The 14576-nt window shown below is 31.8% G+C and overlaps 1 protein-coding gene across 1 annotated transcript; it reads right to left on the bottom strand.

Moving 5' to 3' along the window:
- Nucleotides 1-3384: 3384 nt before the first annotated feature.
- LOC124372877 lies at nt 3385-4230 on the bottom strand. The gene has a single exon (XM_046831289.1). The coding sequence runs from the start codon at nt 4228-4230 to the stop codon at nt 3385-3387; it is 846 nt and encodes a 281-aa protein (XP_046687245.1).
- Nucleotides 4231-14576: the final 10346 nt, after the last annotated feature.

Below are 14576 nucleotides of genomic sequence, written 5' to 3'. Positions count from 1 at the left end.
ACTAATCAAGCTAATTGGACGGAAGTTAGATTTTTCTGTAATATCATTGCTCAATAGTGGAATCACTTTAGCAACCTTGAAAGCATCGGGAAACTTCCCGGAACGTATGCTACTGTTAATAATGTGTAGCAGAGGTTCACAAAACAGCTGAAAGTTGTCTTTAAGAAAGGAAGCGGAAATGCAATCGTACCCAGGAGCTGAGCCTCCGCGTGGGCTACTGACACAGTTGTATAAGTCTTGTTCCGTGACAGTTCTCATAGTAAAAACAGAGTCCACAGTATAGTCGTTATCGTCTACAACAAGTGGACCGCTCGAGTCGATTAAGCTAGCCAAGTTAAATCCAACTTGTGAGAAATAGTCATTGAACTCGCCGGCCAGCTGTTTACTTACATCATTCATCGTCGTGTACTGTCTGTTACCTGTATACTGTTCTAGAGGAAATCCGTAATTTTTATTAGTCCTTCCAATCATTTCGTTGACGGCTTGCCAAAAAATTTTAGGGTTATTGCAATTATTGTTACTTTTTGTCCTAAAGTAGTTCTTTTTTGTAATCCTTATAAGTCTGTCCAGTCTGTTCCTGTATGTCATGAAATAAAGTTTCAAATCAGTATTAAATGGTTGTTTTCTCAAAAGCTTACTCAATTTATCTCTTTTCCTGATAGACCGTAATCTAATAAGCTTTCTGTAATCCAAGGTTTCAATTTACGTAGTCTCGGTTTGGTATTAGTAATATTTTTACACGCGTTGTCCGTACAGTCTTTTATAGTGGCTAAAAACAGATTAGCGCTAGTATTGAGTTCCGCTGTGTCAATAACATGAGTCCAGTCACACCCGTTTATGTTATGTTGCAATTTTTATTTGTCTAAGATGTAGTTAGTGGAAATTGGATAGCTTGGATTAGACCGAGGGTAATTTATTTCAATGTTTAACACAATGTAATGATCTGTAATATTATTCGCTATTACAGCAGTTATAATCTGATCATAGTTGTTGTGCTTCACAAATATATGGTCTATACAAGTCTTACTGTCCCCTACGACTCTAGTCGGTTCCGTAATACCACAGATAAAACCAGTCTCATACATCACGTCCAAGTAACGTTCAGTTTTGTTATCTGTTTTAATTAGGTTTGCATTGATGTCACCGATAAGGATGTATGTTTTGCTTTTATCAGTATTTGAGTAGTATTGGTTTAAAGCGTTAGTAAAGATGTCTAGGTCACTGTCATGAGTCCTGTACAAAGCGAGTACGTTGCATTGTTTGTTGTTATACATGAAATCCAGGCTGAGTCCATACACGTCGCCCAGCTCCTCCTCTCGCACCGACACACACACACGCTCACTCGCAAACAATAACACACTATCATTCCTTGTTTTCCCCCTATACGTTTTATATAAGTTGTAGCCCTCGAGTTGCACCCCGACATCGTCCTCACCGAGCCAAGTCTCCCCCAGTATAATGAGGTCCCATCTCATATTCATACCCTCTAAATAAATCGTTAAATTGTCGAAGTTCTTATAAAAACTTCTTATATTCAAGTAGAATATCTTAAGCCCATTTTCTGACCCAAAACTACTTGTTTCGTAGTTATTCTCTATAATCTGGCAGTCAATCCTTGTATATTTATCCAAAAAGTTGATCATTTTATCCATTCTACTTTATATACAACAAACCGAAAAAAAATCAAGCACTTATGACTTATCAATGAGACTCAGACAAAATCAAAACGACAGACAGACAGTCCAAACCCCTCCCGCCGCCCCGCATCGTTATTAAATTTTCAAATATTGACACCAGTTCGAAAAATATTATAAAAAAATAGAGTACTCAAAACAACAGTCGGAAAAGTATATGCCTAATTATTTTTACAACAACCAGTACATTTCTATGACTGACTCCGTTCTCATCACAATATTCAATTATATGTAATTGTACAATTATATCTATAGTTACCTCTTAGCAGAACACCTAAGTAATTACCATCTTATCTGTACAGAATGTATATAGAATTATTTGCTTACTTAACATTCGCCTGACACAACCAGTGGGCCCAGGAGCTTATAAATATAAGAAAACTAAATAATTATTAAAAACTGTGGTATTATTATGACACGATATGCGTATTAAGCAAAAGACTCGTAACATTTATAGTAATACTTGGTACACTACAAATGAAAATTAAACTATATAAAAAAAGTAGTTGCTCTTCTCAATAAGTACAAATAAATAGTAATTTGCGCATTTAAAAATTTAATAACTAATACCAAGGCCATACAGATTAGCAATTTTAAATAACATGGACAAGAAAAAAATATATAAATGCCTTCTAGTGTTTATATAACAAAACAAATCATATTTACTAAACAGAAATAGGTATACATTTCTTAATATCAGTATATCACATATCAATATTCAATTCAACGACAAGGAGACATCTAAACCTTTTACGATATAAGGATATAACTAAATTCTCAAACTATCATTAACCAGTGATCCAAAATAAGTACTTCATTAACTAACATGCAAAGTTAAAATAAAAATAGTAAACTCTTTCTAATTATAGTTTAACAAAAATGTCATGCTTCTTTATAATAAAATACCGGTAGGTAAAATTAATGTATATTACGTGAAGTTTAAGCCACCGTTAAATTTAAACCACGAAATAAAGGTTTAAATCTTTTCCAAAATGGTATACGTTAGATTTCCTCTAATAAATAAAACAATTATTCAATTTAATTCCTACAGTCATAAACATTTACTAATTGTCTAATTATTCACATTGAATATGCCATCACCAAAGCACGCACACGCACGCACGCACGCACGCACACACACACACACACACACACACACACACACACACACACACACACACACACACACACACACACACATAAACACGCACGCACGCACACGCACGCACGCACGCACTCACACAATCACATTTCTTGACAAAATTAACCATTCATTCAGTCCATCCTGCATTATAAAAGTATTAAAAATAAGTAGCCTATTAAGATATTATAAAATGTAATGCATGAAACATGTTACAGTATTGTAATAATGGAGACAACTGGTGATACAATTATTCATTTTACTGACTACCTATTGATTAGATTGTGTTTTATCGATCTACGTTTACACAGATTATTAGCTATATGAAAAAATAAATATTTTATTATCAATGTGAAGATAAAATAAAATAATCCTATGTGGTATCTATATTTAATCTCGTGTTTAATCAGTAATTTGGGTGTGACATACAAAGTAAAATTGTTATATATTTAGCCTGATAATAACAACAATTACAAACATGCATGGGATCAGCATTAGCAACAGCACATCTGGAATTAAAACAAGCTCACTACAATTTGTTTTCACGCTTCACTTAGGACGCATAAATGACACCAGGTCGTCAGGACTATTCACTCTCTTGGTACGGCCATCTGCAGTTACTTTTACAAGGACCCTACCTTCTTTAACCCAGGCATAGGCAAGTTGTTTTTCCTTGACCATTTTCTTAGCCTGACTTAATAGTGACTTAACGTCGGCAGTCAGATGCTCGTTGACAAATACTGGAGCCGGCTGGAAGCTGGAGCTGAGATGCACGGTGCTCAAGTTCCTTTTGTTTCTACCTGCTGCCAACCAGTCCGCTCTGATCGATCTGCTCACGAAACGGATGACGATGCTCGGTGGACGATCTTTCCTGTTGCTGGGAAGGCGATGAGCGATTGATACGTCCTCTCGACGCCAAGGCGTATCGATAGCGTTGGCCAGGGAGTTGAGAACGGAGTAAATATTCTCTCGGTCGGTCAGGGGGACACCAACAATTTCGAGGTTATTCAACCTGCTGTACTGCTGCATGTCAAGAACCTGATCTTTAACGCAGTTCAGTTCTCCTGAGAGAGTTCCAACTTTGTTTTTCAGGACCTCACATTCTTCACGCAAGGCTACATTTTCAGCCTTTATTATAGCCAACGAATTTTCGAAACATTGGCCCAAATCGGCGATTTTCTGTTGAATGGCATTGAACGTGCCACTAACCTTTTCATCCATGACACTGAGCTTTGTCTCGAGCTTCTCTGTTAAATTATCTCTCAGTTCATTAATCGCCCTCAGAACACTGTTGTCTCCTGAGCTGTCCTCCAAATCGCTGTTCAACGACGACGCCCCGGTACATCTCCCGCACCGATACGATGTCCTACGAGAAAGTTTTTTCACTGAAGTCATTCCACAACACTTTGCGTGAAATAATCACCACAGCGATCACATTTGACAGAGTCCACGGCACCGTCCACATTAACGGCCGCAGCACAAACCGAACATGTGTCCGAAATTGTGTTTTAAAACACAAAATATAATAAACTAATATAAAAATAACTTTAAACAAAGAACTAATATAAAATTCTAAACTGGTCGAAATAACACAATATTAAGTAATTAATATTAGTAATGAATATTAGTAATGAATTAACACAATACGTAGAAGGTTGTAACGATCGGAACGGACAGGAACAGGCTCGACCGGACTATCTGATAACGAGGTCCGATCGCATCAACGTCTAGATAAGGACTCAGTAAAGTGTATTTTAAAAATGTATCTATTCTGCTAATTTTTCTTTGCCACCGTGGTTATACAACGTACCAACTAACTACCAACTCCATGTTTGCCTATATAGAAAAGAAGCCTCATGTTGAACGTCTGTTTTTTTAGGTTAGCCTATTTTCCAAATATAACGTGAATAGGTATATAACTAGAAGAACAGAAATAAGATCTTTCTTGTTACTGTGTGTATAGCTTTGCCAACGCTCAGCCAATACAATTGCAATTAGAACTAAATATAAATCATAATCTTTTAATCGAAATTTATCTTTAATATATGGTTTACTATGAATGATTTTTACCTACTGATTGTTGCATTGTAAAAATTGTACCCGACATTACTACTGCCTGCCAAAAGTCGCAAACGAAGGAGAATCCAGATATTAGACGTTATAAAGTGACAATTAGCCAGTGTGAGAAACGAATTTTGCTTCATTAACCAATGGCATTGTCAACTCCGTGAATGCAAGGCAAACATTTATCTTCAGGACTCTCTGGCAAGTGAACAATCATTACGCGCATCTCTTATAATTTATTAAAGACCACAAACTATATCCTCTAATGAGGTTCGTTTATACTTTTAAAGATTTATTTAATAATTAATCTTTTACCCAAAATGTATATGTTACGAAAGGAAAATAGTTCCTATTTCATATTTTAAAATATTATGGACAAAACTCTAATAGGTTACTCATTTGACAAAATATATTGTAACAGAAACATATAAATAAGATAAGAAAATCATTGCATAAGTTGTTATTGTAATATTTACTTTGAGAAAAAACAACTATATTTATAGCTGCTGATAAGATATCTTCACGCTTCTGGAAACAACACAAGGTTTATTTTTGCCCTTTAAACGCCTAAGGTGTTCAGTTATACTATTTTAATTAAATTAACGAGAACATTTTTTGTTTTGTGAAGATTCCGATAACACACTACGTAATTTTAGGATTCATGTCCGATACGAATACTAAATTGTGAAATTTAATAATACAAAATGATGTAAGCAGTATATATCTCATGCGTCATGTTAAGTATTATTTTTAGGATACAGGATTTATATATTAACCTCCACTTTGAAAAGCAACCAATTAGAATATACAACAGTTACAATATTATAAGGACATAAAATTTCGTAGGTTTGAAGGAAATATTAGTCTGTATTTTGAAATAGCACTTTATAATACCCTCAACAAAATATAATTAATTTTAAGCTTATGTTTTGAAAATATTTATATTGGTTTAACAAATTACTGAAAAAGTAAATTTTCAATAATGCATATTCCTTATATAATATTTATATATTTCATGTTAAAGTTGGACAACAGTACATTACCAATTAAATAAATCATTAAGATGCTTATCATGCTTGCTCCAAACTTGTTAACCATAACCTGTTGTGGCGTACTTTTACCTGTATTAATATTATGATAATTTAGACGTAAATAGATGATATTTCAAGGATTCGCTAAAATTATGGAGCAAAGCACGTATGTTTGTACAGTAACGGTTCAGGAGATGGCAGACGCCCAAATTGAAAATGTCAAGTGCTCAAGCATTCAACTAAGTTAAAACTTTTTAGTACAAAGGAATTATATACTGGAATGTATACTGGACTACTCACAAGCATTTGATTCCCTTAACCATGAACTTTTGTACGCTAAGATGCATTTTTATGGCTTTGGCAAAAATTCAATCGAGTGGGTAAAATCATACCTAGGAGACAGAAGTCAGGTTACAAAGATGGGAAGTGAGACTTCAACTTCACTTGTCAAAAGGCGAGGTGTTCCTCAAGGAAGTTGTCTTGGACCTATATTGTTCAACTTATATACGTCTGACTTCCCAAGTTGTGTTCAAAGCTGTGCAGCTCACCTGTACGCAGATGATTGTCAATTGCGCTTGTCATATGAGCCTGGCTCCATTGATGAGGCTATTGATAAAATAAATTCCGACCTAGTGAACATCAACACTTGGTCGGTTAACAATGGCCTTAAACACAATATAGGTAAGTGCATTGTCCTTCATCTTGCCCCACACAATCTGGTGCAGGCCCTTGGTCAGAGAGGAGTGAGAGTAAGGCTCAGTGGGGAGAGCCTGTCTGTCTCTGAGTCAGTCAAGACTCTCGGAGTTGTGCTTGACAGTAAGCTCACCTTTTCTGATCATGTCACTCATGCTATCCAGCGTGCCCTTGGTAGGCTGAGGGGTCTGTACAGATTTAGAAGTCTGCTGCCAGAATCCGCTAAGCTCCGGCTTATGAGTTCTCTTGTTCTGTCTGTATTTTATTACTGCTATCCTGCATACGGCAACAGTATCTCTAGGGGAGACACAGATCGGATTCAAAGACTGCAAAACTCTGCAGTTTGATTCATTTTCAATTTGAGGCGCTTTGATCATGTGTCACTCTTCCGAGATGCTGTCAGTTTGTCCCCCATGGAAAATGTATGCAGGATCCTGACATGTGGCATGATCCACAAGGTGCTTGCGCTGGGTGAGCCGCGGTACCTGATCGAGAGGTCTCTCAACGCAGTGTCCGCCATGGTGACCTGCTTCACTTTCCCAGAGTCAAGCATGAGTTTGGGAGGAGGAGCTTTTCTTACTTTGGCCCAAAGTTGTACAATGACCTCCCCCAGAACCTTAAACAGACTTCTGTTACTGTTTTTAAAAGTAAACTAAGAAAAATGATTGTACAGTAATTTATTTGTCTTGTTTGGGTGTTTTCTTTAGTCTATAGGTTTTAGTTTTTATTTTTATTTCCCAGTATTGTAAATAGTGTAAGATATGACAAGAGTTGTTCTAAAAAGCAGTTGTTATACTGAGAAACGCTTGCAATAAAGGTATTTTTATTTATTTATTTATTTATATTAGTTTTACGCTGTACTTAATTTATGTGTAAGGTAACACCGATTAGAGTGTTTCGCCATGAAATTATATTTTTATTGTGTGTTATAATTGTTTACTGAATTTAATATGTATACTATCAGAATAATTAGAATAAAATTCTAAAATTGTTAAAACGTTACAAAAACTACAGGTACATTTATAGAAAAATAAATTGTAAACTGCTTATACTATATATAATAATAACATATAAATATCTTACTGTGGACAATTACTACATTTATATACTCAAAAAGCAACTTCAAATACGATTTAATGTAAATAAGCGTATTGTATAAATGATAACTGTTTATACGTGTATAGGAGCAAGACCAAATCAATAGATTACTTTATTCTAGGTATTATTAGTCTTGTTAAAGAGTTCTATTTAATGAATAAATATATGAATTTATAACCTTATGGTATTGATGATTGCAATTTATTATACATTGAGTACATCCCAAACTAATGTTATAGTTAATATAATAATGAGTTTTTAATAGCAGTAAATTATAATTTACTAAACACAAAGTGTAAGTTATATTATTCAATACCTTGTTATAATTTGAAAAAAATACGAAGATTTAGAAGACATTAGTATGTTCAGGATATTTTTGATGATTAGTTTTAAGACTCTTGTGAGCATATTTCTACGAAACAACACTTTTAAATATTTCTTAGTACAGTAATAACAAATAGAGCTCTTTCATTACAAATATACTATCTTTAAATAGTTGAAAACACAATTCGAAGAGGAATTATTGCAATCATTGTAGGAACTATTAATAATTACAAGGTTGATAAAGTCAATATTATTAGCGTAATATATTAATTTTTAGTATACTAACTTCATTTTTTTAAATATTCCTATGAAATGAACAATACACAACTAAACTGTAATTTTTTAAGTTAGGTAATCAAATCGGGTTTTAACATAGTTTGAAGGCATTTTTACAGTAGCAGAATAAAAAAATGTTAATGGAGTACATAAAATTGTAAGAAAAAATTTCAGCAATCAATGGGCGCAACCATTGCAAAAGTTAACAATGCAATGTATTTAACACAAAATTCAGGTGATAAAACTTTACCAATTAAATTTTTTATTCACAGTGATCACCATTAGGCGGATCAATCGCACTGATCAAACGATACTTATTAGATACATAATGGTTTATATAAATGTAGACCTTCTTATAAAACATAATGTAAATAATTATTATATAACCTCTAACATACTATATATTTGTAATGTTCTTGTTTTCGTAATATAAATCATAAAAACAGGTCTATGTATAATGTATATCTCTGTACACACTTACTTCTATAATACAAAAAATCTAAGGCTGAATATTCTGTACATTCAATTCAACTTTAAGTAGATTCTTGAACAAAAAGAAACCTTGCAATATTTTTGTTTATATTTAGTTACAGTTCAAATGAATACTGCTTTATAATTTATATTGGGAAGTAAATTTAAATAGCTTCTAATATCCTATATATCAATTTAAAAAATCTTCTAGAAGAAGAGAAATTCACTTCTTACTCTTGATTTTCAACACCAATGAGAAACGCAAACCTTGTCTACTGAGAGAGAAAAACAACTGTCGTAAAGTGTGCAAGTTACTTGAAGCTTTTAGTTACGTTAATTTCCCTTGAGAAGAACACGTTTTTCATTTTAATTTGATTTTCCAAGTAGAGTTTTGATTCTAAATATAATATGCTATTCGATGTTGCAACTAAGAGTTTTAAGGCACGTTGTTTATAGATGTTTTTTTAGTTTTCTTATTAACCATAGAACTGGCAATAGTGTCACTCTGTACTGGCGGCTCTATTTTAACAGCCTCGCAGACGTTACTTTTAATATATCACATTTCATAACTGTTAGTCCAAATATAAACTATTATATGTCAATGTATGCACAAGTATATTGAGAGCATTATAATAACAATATCTTTATATTGTTTCCATGGAAGTCATTTTTTGTTTCAAAATTCAATAACATTTTATTGGGCATTATTTTCTTAAATATTCCGTTGTGTAACTGCTTAGCAATAAGCTTTACATCAAAAATAAAAAAGATTTACTTATAAAAAATTTTGTCCAGATTACAAAAATATATAATTATCGTAACTTTTACCTCATAACGTATTTTACCTTATTTTCTAAAATGCGTAGATTTCTAAATAAATATTATTTTACGTGGGTAAACATATTCTCATGACTGCATTTATAGTTATATAAGTATGACTGATAAAACGAAAATAAAATAGAATAATAAATTTTAATCTTACCTTATTTACATAAATTTACAATATATAAAAAGTTTCATTTTTCACTCAGCGGCACTAGATCCCGCCCTGCGAGCTTTCTAAGATAATTTGATCGGTCTCTAAAGTTTTCAGCCATACTGAACAACTAAAAATATAACCTAAGAAAGCTAAAAAACAATAATAACAACACTAAAAACTATAAAATACAATTACCACAAATACTATTCGATTCGTAACCTCAATCACAAGACCCGGCACTTGTTTACAGTTTCACAACAATATGGTTGACCCGTACTACTCGTACGTTCACGTCAGCTGTCCATAGAGAACGATGTTTTATGGTAAACAAAGAAGACAATAATCGAAGTAAAAACAGTAAATCGGTACTATAGTTAAAGCTCATCCATAATATATCCAACAAAAATCATTTATATGACCTTATTTGCCTAAAAGTTCAATAACTGTACATGTCTACTTTGGCGATGAAAATTCGTTTAATACCAGCTGGAGGGTCATATTTAGGAATCTTTACTGTTATATTTCAATACGAAATATACAAAAATCAAAATACACGTTTTTTTATAGTAACAATAAAATCATTAAAATCAAAAAAATTAAATAAATCCATCCATCAAACATTTTTTCACTTTTAAATTCCTTGCATGATGATAAATGCTGTAATGACTTTTACATTTTAAGTCAATTCCTGAATAACGGAAGATGTTTAAATATGAATGATTTAATTCATGACAATATTCATGTTCTATATGTAAACAATAAAAAAAATACATTACATAATGTTAATCTAAATGACGAGTGTCGATATTAAAAGTAGAAAATAGTGATAGGTATCCCATGAAAAAATCCAATTTAACGCATCCCCTTGACAGACGGCTGAATCTTATTTGAATAACAAAGCCGAATTGAATGATTCCAATTTGCATACTTCGGGTTTAAATTTTAATCCAATGCATAAAAGACTTTACAAAACCTTACAACGAATACTCGCCGTCTTACTTATATGTAGTCTCATTAAATATCATACGTCCATCGAAATGAATATAGATAAAGATTATACGCATAACCTTATTTATTTTCGTACATATTATTTAAATTTGTAACCATCATTAATTTGGATTGACATTTAATTTTTAACAACAATATCTATATCTATTCAACTTTTAGAACTTTACGTTTACTCGTTTTAATCCAACATATTTACAAAATTATTGATTAGATTATTTATTATGGGAGGTGTTCTAGCAAATACGAGTAATTTTGTGTATAAATTGCAGACAATGCCACGGATATGTGCTGGTTATTAAATAAACTAACCAAAAACAGAAGCATTATTGGGTACAAAAACATATTTGTTTGAACTTTAGCATACAGGACGTATAAAAGTACATAGATTTTAATGTTTAAAATCTATCCTCTTTCTTATGTCTGAATAAACTTAAATGTATAAAGTTTTCGGTTTTTAAACGGTATTCGACATTTGTTCATAGTTTAATTAGTAAAGGATAAACAGTACATTGATTTTTTTAAGTAGGGCTTTTTAGGTATGTAATAATATTATGACTTTTTATTTGTGATCTTGGAACAGCAGTGGAGACGGACGACTTTTAGTCTGTTTAGTAGTTATAAATTCCAAGATTACAATAAGGGTTCCTACTTCGAAGGATTCATTAATGGGGTTGTAGGAACCCCCTGAATAGGATGTCGGTCTAACTGAACTAGAACATTGAGAGTATAATTATAAATAACAATTAACATACAGCACAAATACTTCTCACTATTAAAATTTGTTTAGGTATCAAACTTCCCATTAAAATTTTTCCATTGAGTAACATTTCTGAGATTTTATATTTCTATTTAGTTATAACTAACATAAATGACACTTTTTGTAAATGATATATAAATACACGAAAAATTTACTAATGAAAATATTGTTTACTTATTAACATGGTTTTTAACTCTAAAAAAACTGTAAAATAAACATTAACGTATCGTGATGTAGTATATATGGGGGAGCTGTGTTTTATTCTCTATTTTTAAAATTTTGATAACTTCGATTAAAATTTTAGTACAAACTGAAACTTTTGGCAGTAAAAAAGTATATGTTAATTTAGTTCCCATTAGCTTACAAGCGAAGGGGGTCTAGAATAAAAACATATGTTAATAATCAACACATCTCGTATCCTTCCACCTGTCTTTACAGGTTAATCCTAAACCACATTGAAATGCCATCATTGCACATCTTATTTTGCTTGCCTTAAGTCCTGTTTATTGAATATTTGGTTTTTATATTACTTATTTGACTTATATTCTTGTTAATCATGTGTATTATATTAAGTAAATCCGCTAAGAGATCATAAAGTTACTTAATCTACCTGAGGTTGTAAATGTATTATTTAAATAAATGTTATATTATTTACTTTCTTTTAACCTCAGAGTACTAATGGAACTAAATGCTAAGGTCATTCCTAGAAAGATTGGTTATGGTTGGCTTATACTTTCTATTTGATCTAGTACAGCGAAATAAAAGGGCATTGGTCATCCCCAAGTATGGCACATTATTATCCGCAAAGTCAATATTTTGGGTAAAAGGGTAAATCGATAGGTCCTAAAGCATAGGATAACGTTTGGATTGTATAAAACTTCCGTAATGAATGAAAGAGGTGTCAATTTTTTTTTGTCTATATTAGGTAAGTACATGCATATTTTGGACTAAAAAGCGTACTTCATTTAAAGAGCAAATAATAAAATTCTAATAAATATTGTTTTGGTCTAATGTATTTCTAGTACCTACTGTATATTAAGTGTACAGTATATATGCTGGTAAAATTTAACAAATACTGTATAGCAGGAAATTTAAAAAATGTGGCTTTTCTATGGCTTGCAACCCTTTTAAATATGTATGTTGTAGAGGATGAAAACACTCCTGTTTTAGGTTTTGTCAAAATTAATCTTTCAATGCATCGGGAAGTTATAAAACAAATATTAAATTATTGCAGGTCACAACCCTATAAAACCTAATTTCGTGGTTTCCCTTGATCTTGAATTAGTATCTCAGGAATATGAGGCACATTTATGCCATCTTTCATTGTTGTAGGACATTAGAAAGCTGAAAAAGTTGAATATAGTAGAGGGTATACCTAGTGTTTTAATCTGTAAATTAGTAACCTCAGTGTTAATCGAGATATATGCATAAACAACTGATAATTGTTGGAAAACTAAGCGTATATTGGCAACACTTGTCTTTACAATCTTTTATAATGTTATTTTATGTTTACAATTTTTATTTAACAAATGATGTTACCAATTGATTTTCTGGTCTATTGAAGTCTTTGATTTAGGAACGACGGTATACTTTAGTTTTTCTACTTAAATCTTGACGTATACTAAGTTTATCTTTATGTGATATCGGGAAATGGGAGAAATAGTGAAGAGCCCTAATATATATATAATGATATTGATTACCGAAGGAGATAGACATGATTAGTGGGGCATAAATATAAATTGCGTAACTGGAGGTATTGTGGGACTTCATTTTATTTGATTCCTCCTGCGTCATCTATGTTTGTACTGGAACTGCGTTTATATAGTAAAATATTCCGATATAAAAAATTAATGTATACATATTTTAAACTTAAAGTATTGATTACTTTGTTTTTTCGTTAAACACAATTTTGGAATACATAATTAACTTTATTCCCGTTGAGTTCTACACAGTATTCATGAAAAGATTATAAAAAAGTAACATATATTTTTAACTGTACCGGCTTTCTAAAACTGTAGGTTTATATTTTAAACTTATTGTATACATTTACATATGTCTTATACCCCGAAAACTTATTACATTCCTGTCATAATAAACTAGTACTATATCAAATGCTGCACTATAGTAGTAATTATTTGACCTAGAAAAACCTTTCTGAATATTTAATTACTATGGACATTTTTGCATATATCATTACATTGTAAAACAATTTAAAATAAAGCTAAACTAATCTTTTATTAGTGCAAAATATTATAATGCGTTCCTTTTGTTTATAGAATTTACTACATTTAAAGATGTCTATTAATAATACATCGCTTGAAAATGCCTTATTTATAAACGACATGTATAGAATTTCTTTTAAAATGTTGTAAAGATTGAAGATACAGGAAAAACGTGGAATGTAAATAATACCAGAAGAAGTTTTATGTACTATATTTCAGATAATTCTGGATGTATTATATACTTGATCATAGCTTTTTAAAGAATTCGATTCGGAGTATCCAATAATGAAAGAAAAGATCAAAAGTGACCTTACCATTCTCATCAAGATAATCACGGGAACAAATAGAAATTGTGCATTACTGTGTTGTTGCGTACAATACCATGAATCTGGAATAATTACTCCAAGTTTCTTATCTGAAAGAATAAAACTGACCCAGTCTGGTAGTTTGTATAAAAGTTACAACTTCTACTTCTACAAGACTGCTTCGCTGTGAGAGTTCATTACTTCTTCCGGGAACGGGAGGGATGTATAAGTATTTTCTAACTTAGGTCCACAATATACAGCTGAGTAACTTTTTTTTTAATAAAATGTTAGAAATTGTTTGCATAACGTAAAACACGGTAAAGAAGTATGAAAATTATTTTCAATTTACGTTTGACTTTACTGTAAATAAACAATATGATGGTTTTAATAATATATTTTTGTAAAAGGTTCAAATCAAACAATGAGAGATTACAAACATTTTGCAGCAGTATTAAAAAAGGCATTCTTGTGTTAGTTGGCCAACTAGTGACTAATTGCTTCTTTGTCCTGGGA

This window comes from Homalodisca vitripennis, unplaced genomic scaffold (genome assembly GCF_021130785.1).
Source record: "Homalodisca vitripennis isolate AUS2020 unplaced genomic scaffold, UT_GWSS_2.1 ScUCBcl_4264;HRSCAF=10338, whole genome shotgun sequence".
Classification (NCBI taxonomy): Eukaryota; Metazoa; Arthropoda; class Insecta; order Hemiptera; family Cicadellidae; genus Homalodisca; species Homalodisca vitripennis.
This window is presented reverse-complemented; position numbering and strand designations above follow the sequence as displayed.

Coding starts and splice junctions, on each gene's coding strand:
- LOC124372877 (XM_046831289.1), bottom strand. CDS start 4,230: ATGACTTCAGTGAAAAAACTTTCTCGTAGGACATCGTATCGGTGCGGG.